This window comes from Piliocolobus tephrosceles, chromosome 6, assembly GCF_002776525.5.
Source record: "Piliocolobus tephrosceles isolate RC106 chromosome 6, ASM277652v3, whole genome shotgun sequence".
Classification (NCBI taxonomy): Eukaryota; Metazoa; Chordata; class Mammalia; order Primates; family Cercopithecidae; genus Piliocolobus; species Piliocolobus tephrosceles.
In genome coordinates, this window is record NC_045439.1 from 109,052,501 (window position 1) to 109,072,516 (window position 20,016).

The 20,016-nt window shown below is 37.8% G+C and overlaps 1 protein-coding gene across 7 annotated transcripts in view; it reads right to left on the reverse strand.

Annotated features, from left to right (window-relative positions):
* The window catches only part of TCF12 (transcription factor 12), a 423,136-nt gene that overhangs the window by 32,483 nt on the left and 370,637 nt on the right, over positions 1 to 20,016 (reverse strand). For 4 of the 7 annotated variants that reach the window (XM_023228651.2, XM_023228649.2, XM_023228654.2 and 1 more), the window contains 4 exons: positions 14,663 to 14,741; positions 6,495 to 6,568; positions 5,424 to 5,495; positions 4,440 to 4,646 (listed from right to left, as the gene is read on the reverse strand). In XM_023228651.2, coding sequence (XP_023084419.1) covers positions 4,440 to 4,646; positions 5,424 to 5,495; positions 6,495 to 6,568; positions 14,663 to 14,741 — 432 coding nt within the window. The remainder of the gene's footprint in view (positions 1 to 4,439; positions 4,647 to 5,423; positions 5,496 to 6,494; positions 6,569 to 14,662; positions 14,742 to 20,016) is intronic. The other 3 variants (XM_023228653.2, XM_023228652.2, XM_023228656.2) reach the window with 1 other exon arrangement.

Here is a 20,016-nt window from a genome sequence, read left to right on the forward strand (position 1 = left end):
ATCTATCTATCTATCTATCTATCTATCTATCTATCTATCTATCTATCCATCCATCCATCCATCCATCCATCCATCTATCTATCTAATCTATCTAAATATATATTATACATATAAATAAATGTATATAAATATATATATATTTTAACAGACAGGGTCTCACTCTGTTGTCCAGGCTCAAGTGCAGTGGCACGATCATAGCTCACTACAGCCTCAAACTTCTGAGCTCAAGCAATCCTCTTGCCTCAGCCTCCTTCTGAGTAGCTGGGACCACTGGTGTATGGCACCATGCTCACTTAATTAAAATTTTTTTTTGTAGATACAGGTTCTCACTTTGTTGTCCAGGTTGGTTTCAAACTCCTGCTTCTAGCAATCCACCCAGCTTGGCCTCCCAAAGTGCTGAGATTACAGGTGTGAACTACCATGCCTGGCCTGTACCACTTTTATCCTGCCATCAACTCTTACTCTTCCACTATCAGTGTGTCTTGGGCTCGCCTCAAGTATTACAATTATTTCAACAAAACTCTCAAACTACTCATTAACATAAGCCAAATGTTATAGGCTCCAAGAAAAAGAAAAACATGCTAGCCCCATTATATCTGCTGGGATGCCAATTTATGTTATAAATCAGGAATTCCCAAGGTCTGACCTGTAGCCAAATCTTGACCTGTGTTTTTGTAAATAAAGGAGCTTGTTTTTGTAAATAAAATTTTATTGGAATATATCCATGCCCATCTGTTTTCATATTGTCTATAGCTGCTTTCATATTATATCGTCAGAGTTAAGTAGTTGTGACAGAGACTACATAGCCTACAAAGCTGAAAATATTTACTCTCTGGCCCTTTATAGAAAAAGCATATTGAACCCTTTTCTAAATGCTAGGGGGAAAAGTGATATATTTAAACCCTACAATTAGGATTCTGCCCATTAGGATAAAGTTCCATTATAACAAAAATGTCATCTGAATGTTCTGTGGAGGTCGTTAAAATATCTACATTTATCAGAATAATTCTATTCTCTGCAATAAACAAATAGAATAATGAAAAGCAAATGTTTTTGAAAGCAGCTGACCTCATGAATTCTGTACAGTGGTACAAAATTGCTGATCAACAAATGTTTCCGTGATCACTTTGTAAGTTTGGCCACGTAGCCTCCATTATTAGGAGCCTAAAACACACTGAACAACAGCTTGGGCTAGTTGGTGTGGCACTAATGTTGCAGCTCAGACTAAGCCAGACTCACCTCACGTCTCAGGAGACCAGTTTTTCTAGACTACTTTGAGATTTTCTTCTTTTTAACTTATGCTAATGCAGAAAAAGATAGACAAACTTCTGGAAAGTTATAAGAGACCAAAAACAAGGTGGGGCGGGAGGGTGGGGAATTGTTTCCAGAATGTAAAACCACATTATTTCTTAGTCATGATCAGTTAGGAGGATGTATGGTTGTGATGAGGGGAAAATAAAAGCTGGAGATTAACTCTTGGAGACAGTTGGCAAGAGTTACAAAAACGTGCCCGCAAAATCACACACTCTGCAAGAATATGAAGAGTTGATGCCATACAGGTGGGTGCTGAGCATGTAAACAAAGGGATCCCAGCAGTACTAATGGAAGTCCTCAGACATGGAAAAGAACCACCACGATAAGACAGTCTTCCTCAATAAGATGCCTACGACTCTGAGGGGATAGTCAGTGGCAGACTAATCTTCCTTGCATTCCATCCTTTGGTCTTTTTGCTGAAGCTGAGAACTGAGGACTCAAAAGCTAAAAGGCTTACTTCAGAAGGACAGGAGATGAACACTGACTCACCTAACAGTGTCAGATTTTGTCAGCTAATAACTTTATATTTTGAGGCTAAGCCTGGCAGGTACATCTTATCTCCACTGCTAAAAGTATTACTGATTGTGTCTGGATGAGATGAAGATAGCAGATGATTTCTGGCAGATTTTCCACAGCTCTGTACCCGCTGAGGTGATAAGGACTGAAGAAGGCTGTGACAGACACACTGAACAACAGCTTGGGCTAGTTGCTGTGGCACTAATGTTGCAGCTCAGACTAAGCCAGACTCACCTCACGTCTCAGGAGACCATTTTTTTCTAGACTACTTTGAGATTTTTTTCTTTTTAAGAATATCTCTGGCTGGGTGCAGTGGCTCATGCATGTAATCCCAGCACTTTGGGAGGCCAAGGTGGGTGGATCACAAGGTCAGAAGTTCAAGACCAGCCTGGTCAATGTGGTGAAACCTCATCTCTACTCAAAATAGAAAAATTAGCTGGATGTCGTGGCGGGTGCCTATAATCCCAGCTATTCAGGAGGCTGAGGCAGGAGAATCACTTGAATCTGGGAGGCAGAGGTTGTAGTGAGCCGAGATCACGCCATTGCACTCCAGCCTGGGCGACAGAGCGAGACTCCATCTCAAAAAACAAACAAACAAAAAACCTATCTCTGCCAGACCTTCTGTTGTTGTTCTGAAGTGGGCAGTACATTCCTTCAGCATACAGTGGGAGCTACTTTCTTAGTTATAAGGTTTAGGGTGCCATCCAATGAAAGAATTTTTCCCTTGAACAGTCCTACTAAAATGCACTAGGTTTTTAGATGGCTTTGGAGGACTAGATTTTGATAAGTCTCCCTTCCTATTATGGAATATCTGAAATTGGTAAAAAACCAATTTTCTCAAAACAGAAGTTCCATTTTATGCAAACTCCAACTGGGAGGAGCCAGATGTATATTAAATACTGTAGCTGATAAGTTGGAATAGGAGCAGTAAGCTAGTAAAAGTGAATAATTAAAAAATCATTAAGAGGTAAGGAATCAGAACTGCAAATATTGCTGCTGAGACTAACTTAAAATTCAAGAATACGGATTTTGAAGTCATGCTTCTAAATAAGGATAAACAGTATTTCAACAAATTATTAATATTCTGTGTTCATATTTGTAACAAATTCCTTTAATTACACCATAAAATCATTTCATTACTATTACCAACAATGATAACAATACCCTCTCATATTTTTTTCTTTCTTTCTTTTTTTTTTTTTTTTTTTTGGTGAGACAGGGTCTCGCTCTATTGGCAAGGCTGGAGTGCAGTAGCACGAACATGGCTCACTGCAGCCTTGACCTCCTGGGATCAAGAGATCCTCCCACCTAAGCCTTCCATGTAGCTGGGACCACAGGTGCATGCCTCTGTGCCAGGCTAACTTTTTTTTATTTTTTGTAGAGATGGGGGTCTTACTTTGTTGCCCAGGCTAGTCTTGGAACTCCAAGCAATCCTCCCGCCTTGGCCTCCCAAAGTGCTGGGATTACAGGTGCGAGCCATGTGACATTTCCCCATTTTACTAGTTTAATAACTTACATATGTTTTGACACATATTAGCTTACCAATAGCAATAAAAAGTACTTTAAAAGGAGACTGATTTTCAAGATTTCGTGACATTAAAAAAAAAAAGGAACACAAAACAGGCATTTAATGTTACCCATGCTGCTGAAAATACAGTTCTCAGAAAATAGGCAGCCTTGAGTGATGTTTAACTTCAGAGGCTCAAAAATGAGTATATATGTATGTGTATGATATGTGAGTGTGAAAATCTGGAACCAATCCTATCTTACAGAATACAAGCCTTCAGCATTTGGGGCACATAATTATTTTGACGATAGGTAGGTTTTAGCCTTCATCACATGGTTTACAGCTAAAAATCTGCTTCGTACAAGAACATTTCATAGCATGCAATGAACCTTAAAAATCATGCCACAAACATGCAAATACATGGCGTAAGTTTAAAATATCAGGTTCAAAAAGAACTCCATTTCTTTAAAAGATAATTTGGATAAAAAATAATGTAAGATGGTAAACACAGAATTTTTGATGTGTATGGCTGTAGAATGAACATCCCCTCTAAAAAATTATCATTTTTTTTAAAAGATGGACTGAGTTCTTAAAAATTCTCTTTGTGGGTTAATCTAAAATTGTTTCCTTTATTTATTACTGAAATTACAGCCATTCTTAAAACTACCTCCCCCAACAAGTTTGGGAATAAAGTTTAAATTTGGACCTGTATAAATTACAGTTTCACATTCTTTCTACCACTGAAGGCTGGTTCTAAATTACAATAAACAACTTTTCTAGACCACAACTCTTGCTATTCAGATTTCCTATGCACTATTTCAAGGCAAAAACTGCAGTGCCAATTATTACACATCTGGAAAAAAATCCAGGTTTAAGCTAAAAATGATCTTTGTAGAAAGCTTCTGCTTTTTGCACAAGGTCACAAGAAGATTTTATGGACTAATACTTAGCCAATACTTTACTGCCAAAGACAGCAAAGAAAATTCTGAAAAGTCAGTCTTTACCTTCCTTTCGGAAAGATCCTCTTCCCAAAGATTTCATTAAAGACATTTAGGACAAGAATCTTTAGGATTTACTACAAAAAAGATGAGCACAATTTTACCATTGAAGTTGATCGACTGCTTGCAACAAGGCTTGATCCTCCATAGTTTGAATTGAGGCTTCCAATTGGTGCATTATGGGATGGTCCCAATAAACTGTGTATATCACTGTGACCAGCAGGCAAACTGGTGGAAGGTCCCACAGCATGGTTCCGCAGCACATGGATTGCATCATCCAGTCTGTCTAAACGATCCTCCATTCGAGACTGCTGTATGGATTAAAAAAAAAACATGGAGGTTATTGCTGGCATCTGTCAGATTCATTAACTGCTATGTTTCCTACTATGTGATATGTGGAAGATAGCAAGTGAAATGCAGTATCAAGTAGCTTCAAAAGCAACCACCTGAACTATAAATCAACAGCAAAAAAAGGCTATCTGTCTGTAGATTATACTAAATTTTCAAAGCTTCAGAAACAAATCACTGCTTTATAAAATGAATTTACCAAACTACCATGAGGTTATTTCTTTTAGCCTCTACAAAAGATGAAGGATACTATGTCATTTCTCAATAAGAGTTGCTAAAAAAAACAAAAACAAAAAAACCAAAAAGTACAACCTATGTTTTAATACTGATCTTTGAATGATGGCAATTTGGGGAAGGGACCTCAAATCCAGTAAGTTTAAGTTTCAATTTTGTCTTAAGTATATAAAGCATATGTATCTTATATGGTGAACACATCCAGATATGTTCTTTGACAAAACTAAATAAATGGTATTGTCTGTGTGTGGATACACACGTGCCCCATACACAAACATATTAGAATTAAAAAAATCAAAAGCACATGCCAGTAGAGCTGTTTTAAAAAGGATCACTTTCAACAACATAAGAGACAAAAGTATTCCTACATACTATGATAAAAACTGAAATAGTCAATTGTTTGATTTTTAAAGACTGGAGTCTGTACAACTTAAAGATTTTAAATGAATAATGGGAAGTATAATTAATTGAAACACAAAAAAGGCACCATCTAAAAGAAATAGTACCTCACAGACATCCTTTAAGAAGGACATTGCATCTTGCAAATGCTCGTGAAGTTGCTGCTCAACTCGATTTTTCTGGCAAAGTCAAGACAGAACAGGAGGCAAAGCACAGGTTAAGATTATCTCCAAAAGAGATGAGGAAATAGCTGATATGCATGTCAGCATAACATGTTAGTAAAGTTAACGCCAAGACGTGCGAGATCTATTTTATTAAGATATGAAAAGGCTGGGGTTCAACAGGGAAGTTACGAGGTTAGCATCTAAACAGCACACATTGCTTATAATTGCTTGCAAAATACATGAGAAGCAAACGTTCCTTCAATTTAAAATGTTCTGTTAGTCACAGAAAAAGAATGTTTCTCTTTGCAACCTGGAATTACGAATGAGAGCATGACTTAGCATTCCATCAAATCATCCTTATTTTGTTTTTATTATACCGTGTAATTCTGGGTTACAAATACAAGTATACAAAAGCAACAGTAGTCAACATTCTCCCACAAATTCTTCACGCTCAAGTATCTAGAAGGTTCCTTTACTGCCTTGTTAAATAATGTTTTGCTTGTATGATTTGCACAATACACTTTTTTTTTCCATAAGAAAACATGGCATATAACACTTTCATGACAAAAAACACTGGTATTCACTTAAAAATTTTAATGGAAATGTAATAAACCACACACAGTATTATGAGAAAGCGTAAAATACAAAAGGGTAAAAATTTTGCATTGCTGGATTAAATTCTCTTGCTTTTACTTGTCTTTGTTAAAAAAGCTTCCCTTTATATGTAGACATAGAAGTATAGAATGATTAAGCCCTAGATTTGTCAAAGAAACAAAAATCCTCATAACAAAATCTTAACATCAGCTGTCCTGACACCAGAAGCCTGATGTCCCAGAGAACAGATGGCAAAAGGCATACCCAATGTGTCTTATATTGTTCAACTGAATCAGCCATTTGTTAGCAAAGAATTCGTGTGCAATGCTAGCCTACTGTTTCTTTACTGTTATGCCAGATTTACTAAAAACAAACAAACTCTAAGCTATCAGATAACATTGGTGCATAAGAGGCTCTTACCAGGGAGTGGAGTGAATTTTCATAGCTTGGGGATGAAGGTGCTTGCCCTCCAGGTCTGGGCCACTGACTGGTACCTGTTAAAACCCAAAAGTACCCACACACCTGGGTTAACTCAGTGATCTTGATAATGTTGTGAAGGAAAGGGTAAAGATATTGAATAACTAAATAAATTTACATGAATATTTTTGTTCGGCCTTCAGCACAGTGTTGGCTACTTATAAGCCCAATACATTTTTTAAAATCTTTCATTATTAATAAAAAAAATGTAGGGAGCTAAGAAAACAGAAAAAAAAAAAAAAACAACCTTGTAATTTAAAATACAGCTACCTTTATGTTTGCACATTCTTTAGACTTAGTCCACATGCCTATGTATCTTGAGAAAATGCACTTACAATGTACACACTTTTAAAATTCTGTCCCCCTTCCTCTAGCATTATACAGAAATTTTGATAATACTATTAATGACTACATTAATATTCCCCTTATCCTCTACACTTTTTTTGTTTGTTTGTTTTGTTTTTTTGAGATGGAGTCTCACTGTCGCTCAGGCTGGAGTGCAGCGGCACGATCTTGGCTCACTGCAACCTCTACCTCCTGAGTTCAAGTGATTCTCTTGCCTCTGCCTCCCGAGTAGCTGGGATTACAAGCGTGTGCCACCATGCTGGCTATTCTATTTTTTTTTTTTTTAAGACAGAGTCTTGCTCTGTCACCCAGGCTAGAGTGCAGTGGCCAGATCTTGGCTCACTGCAAGCTCCGCCTCCCGGGTTTACGCCATTCTCCTGCCTCAGCCTCCCGAGTAGCTGGGACTACAGGCGCCCGCCACCTCGCCCAGCTAGTTTTTTTTTTGTATTTTTTAGTAGAGACGGGGTTTCACCGTGTTAGCCAGGATGGTCTCGATCTCCTGACCTCGTTATCCGCCCGTCTTGGCCTCCCAAAGTGCTGGAATTATAGGCTTGAGCCACCGCGCCTGGCCTTTTTCTTTTTTTTTGAGATGGCATCTCGGTCTGTTGCCTGGGATGTAGTGCACTGGTGCCATCTTGACTCACTGCAACCTCTACCATCCAGGTTCAAGCGATTCTCCTGCCTCAGCCTCCCAAGTAGCTGGGATTACAGGCACACACCACCACACCAAGCTAATTTTTGTATTTTCAGTAGAGACGAGGTTTCACCATGTTAGCCAGGCTGGTCTCGAACTCCTGACCTTAAGTGATCCACCCGCCTCAGCTCACAAAGTGGTGGAACTACTGGCACGAGCCATTGTGCCTGGCTTCTACACCTAATTTGCTTAGCCACTATTGTTTCACTGCTAGACATTTTGGTTGTTATCACTCGACTACTATGAAGAGTGATATAAGTAAACATTACTCTGAGTTTTTTACCCCAGGGGAAAGGATGTCTTGAAGATAAGTATCATTTCTGAATCAAAGGGTATACATAAATTAACGTAAGGACAAACTACCTTACCAAGGGGTAATATTAACTGATAGTGCCTTTAGCAATACACAGATGAATAAATTTCCCATGATTGTAAATGATCTTGGGGTCATCTGTTTAAAAATTTCCCAAAATAGTTTATACCAAATACATTAACTAGGAAAATATTATAAAAATTTCTGTAAGATGCTGTTTATCCCTTGATGTTAGAAAAGTAGAAATCTAATTTAAAACATAAAGATAGAAAAAAAGACAAGATACAAGTTCAGAGTATAAAGAATAAAAAGAAAAGCATAAAAAAAATTCATCCATATGTTAAAGAGAAGGCAATGTTTTAACGGTCTTGTGAAAACACCTTTAAAAGCAAAAAGACAAAAACAACTGATCAAAATCTTCATTATTTCATGATTGTGCATCTGAAAATAAGTCATTTACAGAATAAAGACTATTTAATTAAATATATATTTTTGTTCTTAATAAAAGCTTCAGTGACAATTTGAATTATATTAGAAATCAAAGTTGGAAGTTGAAGATTTAATTTGTCTCACTCTAGAACCTTTTATTGCAGGTCAATTTGCCATATTTAGGAAGCTAATGTGACACTACAATTTATTTGTTGTCTTAGAAAAACTTGAGGTAAATTAGAACTATTATAGTTCATTTTAGCTGAACAAGACTATTTATGAAACAATGTAGTAACTGTATTCATCATTTATATACATTTTGCAAGATGAAAAGTTGGATACAGATTCTTCATAACCTGATTAAATTTCACAATTATATGCATACTGTTATCATTACATAAATACACTTTAAATACTAAAATTGTGAGAAAAAATATGCACTTCAGTTAACAATTTTTTTTTTTACTTACAAGCAGATTATAAACAAATTATTTTGAGTACCATTAAAGGCTTCTTGCTAGACATACAAATGTAATCATAAATCAACTACAAACAAATTATGGACAATCTAAAATGGCTCATTGCTTCAAAAACTTGTGGGCTAATTTTATAATTAAAAGGCTGAACTGATCAACCAGAAAATCTCAGTAACTGACTATATGAAAAATATATAAAAACAACCAGCCAACACCTTACTGCTAATTTCAGTGCATTACTTCTTTCTAAGCACTGATGCAGAATTATGAATTTTAGATGACCAGTTTAATCATAATCGATTTTGAAAAATACCTTTAATTATTAAAAAAGAATTTATCTCAATGTTGGTAATATTTTACTTTTCAATCATTTTGCTCTACTCCTTCTGTAAGTCCCCTGTAATAGGAGCCTGATCATCAAATTACTTTGTGTGCAACATTAACACAAGTTTTATGTTCAAATGCCTCAGAATTGTCAGCATGCATCCGCTTTTGCAAAACATGCAGTTTTTGTGATTCTTCACTAGCTTAATATTGAGGAATCAGATGTGCACACTAAATTACTCGGGTAATAAACCATCTAGATAACTTTTGGTGTTATTAAAAAACTGTACAAAGGTCTATCTTCAATGTGTAACTCATTAAACTGGGAAAAAATTTAGATACACTTAAACGTATTTTGTTTTTATTACAGGTTGGCCTGTTCTAGTGTAACGCACTTTGTTAAAGCATGCTGAAGTCAGGTAACTGACTTAACATCAGGCAGTCTGACAGGTAATAAAAATAAGTAGCTCATCAGTTAGTAGAATTGATTAGAATTTCTCTTTCTCTCCTTTTTACTTTTTTCTGTGAATGCTCTGAAGATTACTATTGAGTACTACAATTATTGAACTTTTATTCACTTATATTCCAGAAGGAGGTAATGAAAGGCAAAGGAAGACTTTGCTTGTTTGCCTTCCAAGCTCCCTTAGTAAACTTATTCTCTTACTGCAAATGCTCATCTTTTCCTAAATAACTGTAGTAAACAAAGCCATTTGTCTCTTCTATCTTGTGGCGAGAGCACTGATTTTGTTCACAAGGGGTGTGGGAGATGGGTCTGTCCTTTCCTTATAGGAACCAGGAGAGAGCAATTCTGTTCTTAGCCCTAGGGATAAATCCAGATGCTAACATAAACATGGTGGCACCATTTCTGTTGCAAGTAACTGCATTAGGCCCAGTGCTGGCCAATAAGACATAAGGGGAAATCTGTTTAAGAGGCTTCTGGAAAAGGATCCTTGTAATAATTTTTAAAAGACTCTTAAAAGAAATAGATGGGATACTGAACTTGAGTTGGAAGAGGCGAGTCCAGTCATCTGGTCTCAAAATGAAGGTAAAACTGCTGCCTGGTGGCCCCCAGTCCTCCGGCCATTGCCACCACTGTGGGGGTGGGTGGTGGGGGAGGACGGCCATGATTCAAAGGAACCAGAGCTTTTGAGAAAACTTTTTATGGTGGTCTGAGCTTTGAAACTACACATGATAGTTTAAGAGACATTTTGAGAAATGGGGCACACTCACAGATTGTGTGGTAATGAGACCCCAAACAAAACGTTCCAGGGGCTTTGGTTTTGTGACTTATTCTTGTGTTGAAGAGGTGGAGGCAGCAAGGTGTGCTAGACCACACAAGGCTGATGGGTGTGTAGTGGAACCAAAGAGAGCAGCTTCTACAGAGGATTCTGTAAAGTCTGGTGCCCATCTAACAGTGAAGAAAACTTTTGTTGGTCGTATTAAAGAAGAAACAGAAGAATATAATTTGAGAGACTACTTTGAGAAGTATGGCAAGATTGAAACCGCATACGTTATGGAAGACAGGCAGAGCGGAAAAAAGAGAGGATTTGCTTTATTAACTTTTGATGATCATGATACAGTTGATAAAACTGTTGTTCAGAAATACCACCACACTATTAATGGGCATAACTGTGAAGTAAAAAAGGTCCTTTCTAAACAAGAGATGAAGTCTGCTGGATGACAAAGAGGTCATAGAGGTAGATCTGGCAATTTTATTATGGAGGAAACTTTGGAGGTGGTGGAGGTAATTTTGGCTGTGGTGGAAACTTTGGTGGAAGAGAAGGCTATGGTGGTGAAGGTGGTGGCAGCAGAGGTAGTTATGGAGGAGGTGATGGTGGATATAATGGATTTGGAGGTGATGGTGACAACTATGTTGGTAGTCCTGGTTATAGTAGTAGAGGGGGCTATGATGGTGATGGACCAAGGATATGGTGGTGGTGGTGGAGTGACGGAGCAAACTTTGACGGTGGTAACTATGGTGGTGGTGGGAACTATAATGATTTTGGGAATTACAGTGAACAGCAGCAATCAAACTATGAACCCATGAAAGGGGGCAGTTTTGGTGGAAGAAGCTCAGGCATTCCCTATGGTGGTGAAAGTGGTGGATATGGTAGCACAACGTTCTAAAAACAGCAGAAAAGGGCTACAGTTCTTAGCAGCAGAGAGAACGAGGAGTTGTCAGGAAAGCTGTAGGTTACGTTGAGACAGTTGTCCCAAATGCATTAGAGGAACTGTAAAAATCTGCCACAGAAGGAACAATGATCCATAGTCAGAAAAGTTACTGCAGCTTAAACAGGACATCCTTCTTGTTCGGGACTGTCATAGCCAGTTTGCAAAAAGTGCAGCTACTGACTAATTCAAAGTAGTGTCAATAAGATGTATATTCCTGAGGTCTTTTATCTGTTGTAGTTTTGCCTTTTTCTTTTCACTACATCAGTCATGTTGTCCTGTAAATTGTGGTAGTGGTACCGGGAATAAAAAATTAGGGAATTTTTAACTTCAAAAAAAAAAGAGAGAGATGGTCCTTTTTTCATCTATTGGAGATTGTTACGTCTGCATGTAGTACCACCTTGAACCACTGTCTTTCTACCCGCCTGAGGAAGAACTGCAAAGCAGAGCATGAGCCCTGACATAGGGGGCCAGGACCTCACCACACAAGATAATAAATCCTCTTACTGTTCAGTCTAGCTGAGACAAGAGTTTCTTTTCATTTTAGCCTAAAGCATCCTAACTGATACAATATCTCAGAACTTTCCTCCTAAGCATTCTCTATGTAGAAATGTATGCTCTTGACCTGAAAAGTTTCCAAGGAAAACACTGGGGATTTAAAGAATGATAACCTTAGAAGCTGCTTATGTGGCTCTGCACATGTGTATCTATCTTTAAAAGACTTGTGCTAAGTCTAACTGATGCTCAAAAGCATAAGGAATAGGGCAAGTGTGGAGAATTCCACCCACACAGTGGGTAGAATTTTTTTATTCTAGATAATAGGCCATTGCCACATAAGATGCAAAATGATGTCCACATATTTATATAGGAGCTCTGGTTTGCTCTATTCTTTTCCTTCTCCCTTTGACAGTGAATATTTTATCACACAGTGCTTTCCTTTCTTCTTTCTATCTCATCTCTGCCCTGCTATGGGTGGGCAGGGGTGTATGTGTGTTTAGGTAACAACCATAGATACAGGAGACAGGAGAGACGGACCTGCCTAAAATCAGTCTTTGATTTGCTGTTTCAACACAAGTATGTGAAAGTATTTTTCTTTGATTATGACTGCTGAATTGAAAAAGAAGCCTTCATTACATAATTCAACAGTCCAGATTTTCATTAATAACCTGAATTAAAGAGAAAAAGAGAGCATCACCCACAAAATATCAAATAAAGATGAAGGAGGAAATGTGAGATTTTACTTGTGACCACTAGGTTTTTGGAAAATGTCTAAATCTTGGATTCTGCACTTGACTGATGACCCTTCATAGATGCTGAGCTCTGCCATGGCCTACCTTCCTACTCAGTGTTCATTAAAACCAAATGATACTTTGGCAGCTATCTTATTAGACAGACAAGGAGAGGTAGTGGGAATGCTGATACAGATACCTCAGATGAGAAAGTGAAACAAGCTGTGACAAAAATGACATTGATAATTTTAGTAAAACTGTGCAAACAGGGTGAGTAGGGTTAGAGTTACATCATTCTTCCTGTAATTTCAGCTCTGCTAAACAACAACTTTAAGTCAATGGGTCTTTCATAGTCTTGTCTATGTGAGGAACAGCTGTTTAACTTTTACTAGACAGCTGAAGCCCTGGTGTCTGGGAGAGTGGCAGAACCTGCTAATAGCTGAAAGCAGCTGCCAGCAGTTCATCATCCCCAAACCGGAATGCTTCTTAGTAGAGCCACAAGGCTAATACACAAAGCATAGGTGATGGCCTATGCAAAAAGGCTTAACAACAATAACAAAACCCAAAACTGCATGGACTTAACTAATGGCTTGATTAGGAAAACAGAATTGTTCCCTCAACTGTTGCTGGAGGAATATGATAACTTTATCCAGTTGCCTAATGCCTTTTCCTCAAAACAATCTAATATATTTTTTCTTCAGCAAGGCTTTTTTCCAAACACTGCTCAGAAAAATATAGTTTAAGTTTTAAAATTATAGCTTAAAAGATATTAAACATTTTTATATATTTATTCCTAAGAAATAAAAAAATCTTGTTTACAATAACATCAATCACGTCTCAACAAATATATAATGTAGGATAGTATTTAGAACTTGTCTAAACTAATGTGAAAAATATTAAGGAAAAAAAAAATGTGGGCCACGCGCAGTAGGTCACGCCTGTAATCCCAGCACTTTGGGAGAAGGATGAAGCAGGTGGATCACTTGAGGTCAGGAGTTCGAGACATGCCTGGCCAACATGGTGAATCTCCATCGCTACAAAAAAATACAAAAATTAGCCGGGTGTGGTGGTGGGTGCCTATAATCGCAGCTACTTGGGAAGCTGGAGGCAGGAAATCCCTTGACCCCAGGAGGTGGAGGTGGCAAGAAGCCGAGATTACGCCACTGCACTTCAGCCTGGGCAACAGAGTGAGATTCGGTCTCAAACAAAACAAAACAAAAACAAATGTAAACCACTTATCTTCACTAACAATATTCATCCACCTTCACAGAGAGTTCTTTCCTTAGCAGAAAAACTATATCATTCCCAAGAATTTTATCTATGTGAAATAACTTAGCTGACCTAAAAATAAAAACAGACTATCTAGCAGAAGTAGTTATTCATCTTTGAATCTTACCTGCTGTACATGGAAAGTGTGGAGAACAAGGAAGAAGTTACATGTATTTTTAAATAAACTAATCTTGTTTATTTTACATACTATCTTATAAAAACAATTTTTTTTGGGGGGTGGGTATGGTGGCTGACACCTGTAATCCCAGCATTTTGGGGGGCCAAGGTGGAAGGATGCTTGAGCTTAGGAGTTCAAGACTAGGCTGGCCAACATAATGAGACCCAGTCTCTACATAAAGTAAAAAAAATTAGCTTGGCATGGTGGCATACACCTGTAGTCCCAGTTACTCAGGAGGCTGAGCTGGAAGGATCATTTGAGCCCAGGAGTTGGAGGCTGCATTGGGCCGAGACCATACCACTACACTCCAGCCAGGGCAACAGAGTAAGACCCTGTCTCTAAAAAAATTACTTTAGAAAAATTTTTGATTTCATTCTTTCTCCATATTTTATCTTAATTCCAATTGCCTGGTCTTATTTTTATCCTGTTGTAACTACTGTTCTTAGAAATGATCACAAATTACATTAAGAATCAGGGAAGATATTAATAAATAATTCAAAATTAGCAAATATTTCAATATTCTCCAAAATGAATTCAAGAGGAAGGCTCTCTTTAACATGCTTTCTTATAGTCAAAATCTAAATGATTTTTTACAAATTTTTATTAAAGTTTGTTGAGAAATAAACTAGAAATATTTCCAAGTAGACCCACACGTTAGAAGTAGTTAGATAAAACACAAGCCTACCTGTGAGAGGTGAAGGTGATCCAACTGGTGTTGATGGATTTGATGGAAAACTACTGCTGGTATGGTCAGGAGAATAAATCTAACCAGAAAACAAGAAATATACATGTATCAATAAGTGACAACAGCACATACACGAATCCATTCCCATGGAGTTATTTTTATAATCTAGTTGTCACCCCTAAGACTTCAGAGTGAAAAAATTTCTCATCAAGTTTTAGACTGTTTCATCATACAGAATCCGCAGTTTAAAAAACAGATTAAAAAGTATATATATTCTAGTATGAGAGGAATAAAATAGATCATAAGTATTTATTTTTCCAGCTGAAAATAACAAAGTATTTGTTAGAACAGAAAAATGAGCAGTATCTACAAAGTTAACAAATCTGACAATCTTTCTGGAATATGTTATCTAAGTAAGTGGTATCTTTAAAAATAGTCACCTCAGAAAACTATTAATACTATCTTTTAGAATGGTCTTTAAGGACAGTTTAAAAGCTGAACAAAGAAAATAATCTTTTTAATGGTTACCCCTTATCTCTCATTTAAAAAGTTACTCAGTTTGATCAACCACATTTTTGCCAATTTTAGCTCCAAATGATTGAGTGTTGTAAAACACTAAACTTATTCTCAGAAGATATTTTGTCACCCTTGAAGAAAGTGGAAAAAATCCTGATATCCTTCAAAAATTGTTTCCAAGATGATTTGTGGACTTCAAATCCCAATAGGTCTACTTTGAAGAGGATAAATTATCAGGATGCATAAATTTAGGTATTCTGGCTTAAAGTTTTGTTGCAATACTTTATATTTCATATTGCCAAAAATAAATGGTGACAGAGATTAATTCAAGTTTATCTAATTCAACAGTGAACACTTTTTTTGAGATGAAGTCTCACTCTGTCACCCAGGCTGGAGTGCAGTGGCGCGATCTTGGCTTAAAGCAACCTCCGTCCCGCCCCAGCTTTAAGCGACTCTCTTGTCTCAGCTTCCCTAGTAGCTCAGACTACGAGTGCGCACCACCATGCCCAGCTAACTTTTTTTTAGTAGAGATGGGTTTTCGTCATGTTGGTCAGGTTGGTCTTCAACTCCTGACCTCAGGTGATCCACCCACTTTGGCCTCCCAAAATGCTGGGATTACAGGCGTGAGCCATGGTGCCTGGCAACAATAGTAAACACTTTAAAAGTCCCCTTAATCCAGCCACCAAAGGCCCATCCCTAAGATCTCTTCTTGGACAATCCTATTCTTTTAATAGGCATAATGATCATTTTCATTATCTCGGCACTTAGGGCAGAGAAAACAACTTATACGGATAAATTGTGGTCAAATATTTTAAAAAGGAAAACTACTTGCGAGTGCAAAAAGTCATCTGAGTGCAAAAAGTCATCCAGTAGAAATGACCTTGCTTGGAATAAACTTAGACCTCTAATGAATTTAAAGACACCCAATTTACAGCATACAAGGAATTTCAACATTGTTTTTAAAGAAAGCATAATGTTCTGTCAACATTTGATAAAGTCAGAGACTGCGACAGGTTCATATACAACAAAACTCTGCAAGTCACAATTGACAAATTTCATTTTTTTTTTTTTTTTCCTGAGATGGAGCCTCACTCTGTTACCCAGGTTGGAGTGCAGTGTTGCAACCTCCACCTACCAGGTTCAAGTGATTTTCGCCACTCAGCCTCCCAGTAGCTGGGACTATAGGTGTGTGCCACCACGCCCGGCTAAATTTTGTATTTTTAGTAGAGATGAGATATTTTGCCATGTTGGACAGGCTGGTCTTGAACTCCTGACCATTTTAAAAAGGAAAACTACTTGCGAGTGCAAAAAGTCATCTGAGTGCAAAAAGTCATCCAGTAGAAATGACCTTGCTTTGAATAAACTTAGACCTCTAATGAATTTAAAGACACCCAATTTACAGCATACAAGGAATTTCAACATTGTTTTTAAAGAAAGCATAATGTTCTTTCAACATTTGATAAAGTCAGATACTGGGACAGGTTCATATACAACAAAACTCTGCAAGTCACAATTGACAAATTTCATTTTTTTTTTTTTTTCAACTCCTGACCTCAGGGGATCCACCCACCTCAGTCTTCCACAGTGCTGGGATTACAGGTGTGAACCACCACGACTGGCCAAATTTCATTTTTTAAAAAGGTAACAGGCTTTCAAATTGTAAGCAGCCCAAAGTCTCCCTTCCTTCAACTACAAATTAATATATCCACTTCAAATAAAATATGCCAGTTTGTATGATGTTAGTAACTTATAATTGTAAATGCCTTTATACATCAACTATCTCAAATAGTCAGGATCTAGACACTGTAATACTCTATTGAAAAAGCTATTTTGGAAAAGTAAAGCTATGGAAAAGAGTTCAAAACACTTTGGGAGGATCTAGTAACAGAGAGATAGTATAAGATCAATTTTAGGCTGGGCACAGTGGCTCATGCCTATAATCCCAGCACTTTGGGAGGCTGGCTGAGGTGGGCGGATCACCTGAGGTCAGGAGTTTGAGACCAGCCTGGCCAACATGGTGAAACCCTGTCTTTACTAAACATATAAAAATTAGTCGGGTGTGGTGGGCAACTATAATCCCAGCTACTCGTGGGATCTGAGGCAGGAGAATCGCTTGAATCCGGGAGGCGGAGGTTGCAGTGAGCTGAGATCGAGCCACTGCACTCCAGCTTGGGTGACAGAGTAAGACACCATATGAAAAAAGAAAAAACAAATCAGTATTATTGGTTTTTAAGTTGTTACCTTTTAAAACATTCATAGGACATGTGGAAAATTAGCTTAGAAAGGTACATTTTTGTTCTTAGTGGCTTTGCACACCTGCATTGATTTATTTCAACCACATAAGTAAATTAGGGAAGGTTATCAAACTTCAACAAAAACAAAACATGTTTCAACGTACCTTTTCCTTTTCTTTCTTTTTTTTTGAGACAGGGTCTTACTCTGTCACCCAGGCTGGAGTGCAGTGGTGTAATCATGGCTCACTGCAGCCTCAACTTCCTGGGCTCAAGCAATCCTTCCACCTTGACTTCCCAAGGAGCTGGGACTATAAGCCCCCCAACCACACCAAACATTTTTGTATTTTTTGTAGAGATGGGGTTCTGCTATGTTGCCCAGGCTGGTCTTGAACTCCTAGGCTGAAGCGATCTGCCTGCTTTGGCCTCCCAAAGTGCTGGGATTACAGGTGTGAGCCATTGCACCTGGCCCTCAACATACCTCTTTACCACTGTAAACCACCATTTCTTATGTTCAAAATTCAATTAATTATACCATTTATGAGCAACTGATGCTCATCTTTATGAAATATGTCTTGACTACAATTTTGTAAAGGGAAGGAAAGGTTGATAACACTGATGGTGGATGGATGAGTGAGAAATTTTCAGTTCTATGCAAAACTGTGATTATTATAAACTAGCCCAACTCATGAAGCAGCATTTTCTGTCACATGCTCCTGCTTTTGTATTCTTCATAGTGCTTACACTGTATTTCTAATCATCTACATTTGTTTGTTAGCTGTTTTTTTCCTTTCCCATGGTAAAATATAAGACCCAGAAGAACCCAGGAATTTGTCTTATTAATGTAGCCTCAGATTCCACAAGGGTGCAGATAAATGGTGAGGGTTCAATGTATAGATATACAGTTGTCATTAAGAATGAAAAGCATAATCCTTGCTAGGAATTTCCATTTAAGTGATTCTTTTCAGTCCTTGTATTTGATAAGGTCCCTAGGGTCCATCTATTTCACTCTTCCATTTCCCTTAATGTATGATTCCCCAGAGTTCTAGTCTCAGTTTTCTTTCATTTACCTGTGCTTTATCTCTTGGTAATAGTAATCTTTGTCAAATATCAACTATCACATCCAGGTGAATGACTCCTAAATTGATACCTCTCTTGTCACACTGGTTGCTAGACTTTTCTATCTGGACATGCTCTTTTTTTCATCTCAAGCTCAGTTATGTCCAAACCCAAATTTTATATTACTACCCCAAGCTTCCCATCCTTCCCATCTCTTTTCTTCTACTTAGGTTAGCAGCACCATGCTTATGGTTACCATAAGTACTCTCTCCTCTTTTCCTCTACCACTCTACTCTGCCCTCTGGAGACACCAATATCCACGATTCTCTAATGTTTCTGGGACAGGCACATGTCATAATCACTGCCATGACACCACTTTAAATTTTTACTCAAACTTGTGGCTGGACTACTTAAGTGTTTATTATTTCTAGTTACTTCCCTCTCTTTCCATCCTATACATAATTGCCCTGAACTACTCAAATGTACTCAAAAACTTTTTTTTTTTTTTTTTTTTGAGACGGAGTCTTGCTCTGTCGCCCAGGCTGGAGTGCAGTAGCATGATCTCGGCTCACTGCAACCTCCGTCTCCCAGGTTCAAGTGATTCTACTGCCTCAGTCTTCCAAGTAGCTGGGATTACATAGGCGTGTGCCACCACACCCAGTTAATTTTTGTGTGTTTTTTTTTTTTTTTTTTTTTTTTGAGACAGAGTTTCGCTCTTGTTGCCCAGGCTGGAATGCAATGGTGCGATCTCAGCTCACCGCAACCTCTGCCTCCTGGGTTCAAGTGATTCTCCTGCCTCAGCCTCCCGAGTAGCTGGGATTACAGGCATGCACCACCATGCCAGGATTATTTTGTATTTTTAGTAGAGATGGGGTTTCTCCATGTTGGTCAGGCTGGTCTCAAACTCCCAACCTCAGGTGATTCCACTGCCTCAGCCTCCCAGCCCTTATAATCTACTTTTAACCTACATATCCTATTATGCAAACAAAATATTTTTTCATTTTCTAAACACAGCTTGTCCTCCTTTCAGAACGCTTGTTTCTTAACCTCTCACAGATGGAATTCTACTTATGAAAGCTCAGTTCCAATGTCACTTCCCCATTTAAACATTTTCACCTTCCTTATACTCTTAGAAAATAGTCTGAACTTCTCTTTGCTCTTTTACTTCACACTGTGTTATACATTATCATTATTTGTGTATCTGTCTTCTCTCCTTGACTACAAGCTCTTTGAAGACAGGAAACTTATATTGGTCAACACTGAATCCATTACTATATGCCAGTATCTTGTACAAGCAGGTGCCCAATGTATGTATTTTTAACTTGAGCGATTAAACTACAATTGAAATTTCCTATAATACTAACTGATAAAAAGCAGGACTCAATAAATGGTAGTATTTATCTTGGTATTTATACAATGTGGGTCAGCAACAGAAATACCAAGGGCAAAAGAGCTTGTTATAAATATGACTTAATTTCAAATCAGTTTTACAGCATAAGCTTTGAGAATAATCATATGGTGAGGTTTCACTATTTCTGGGAATTAGTG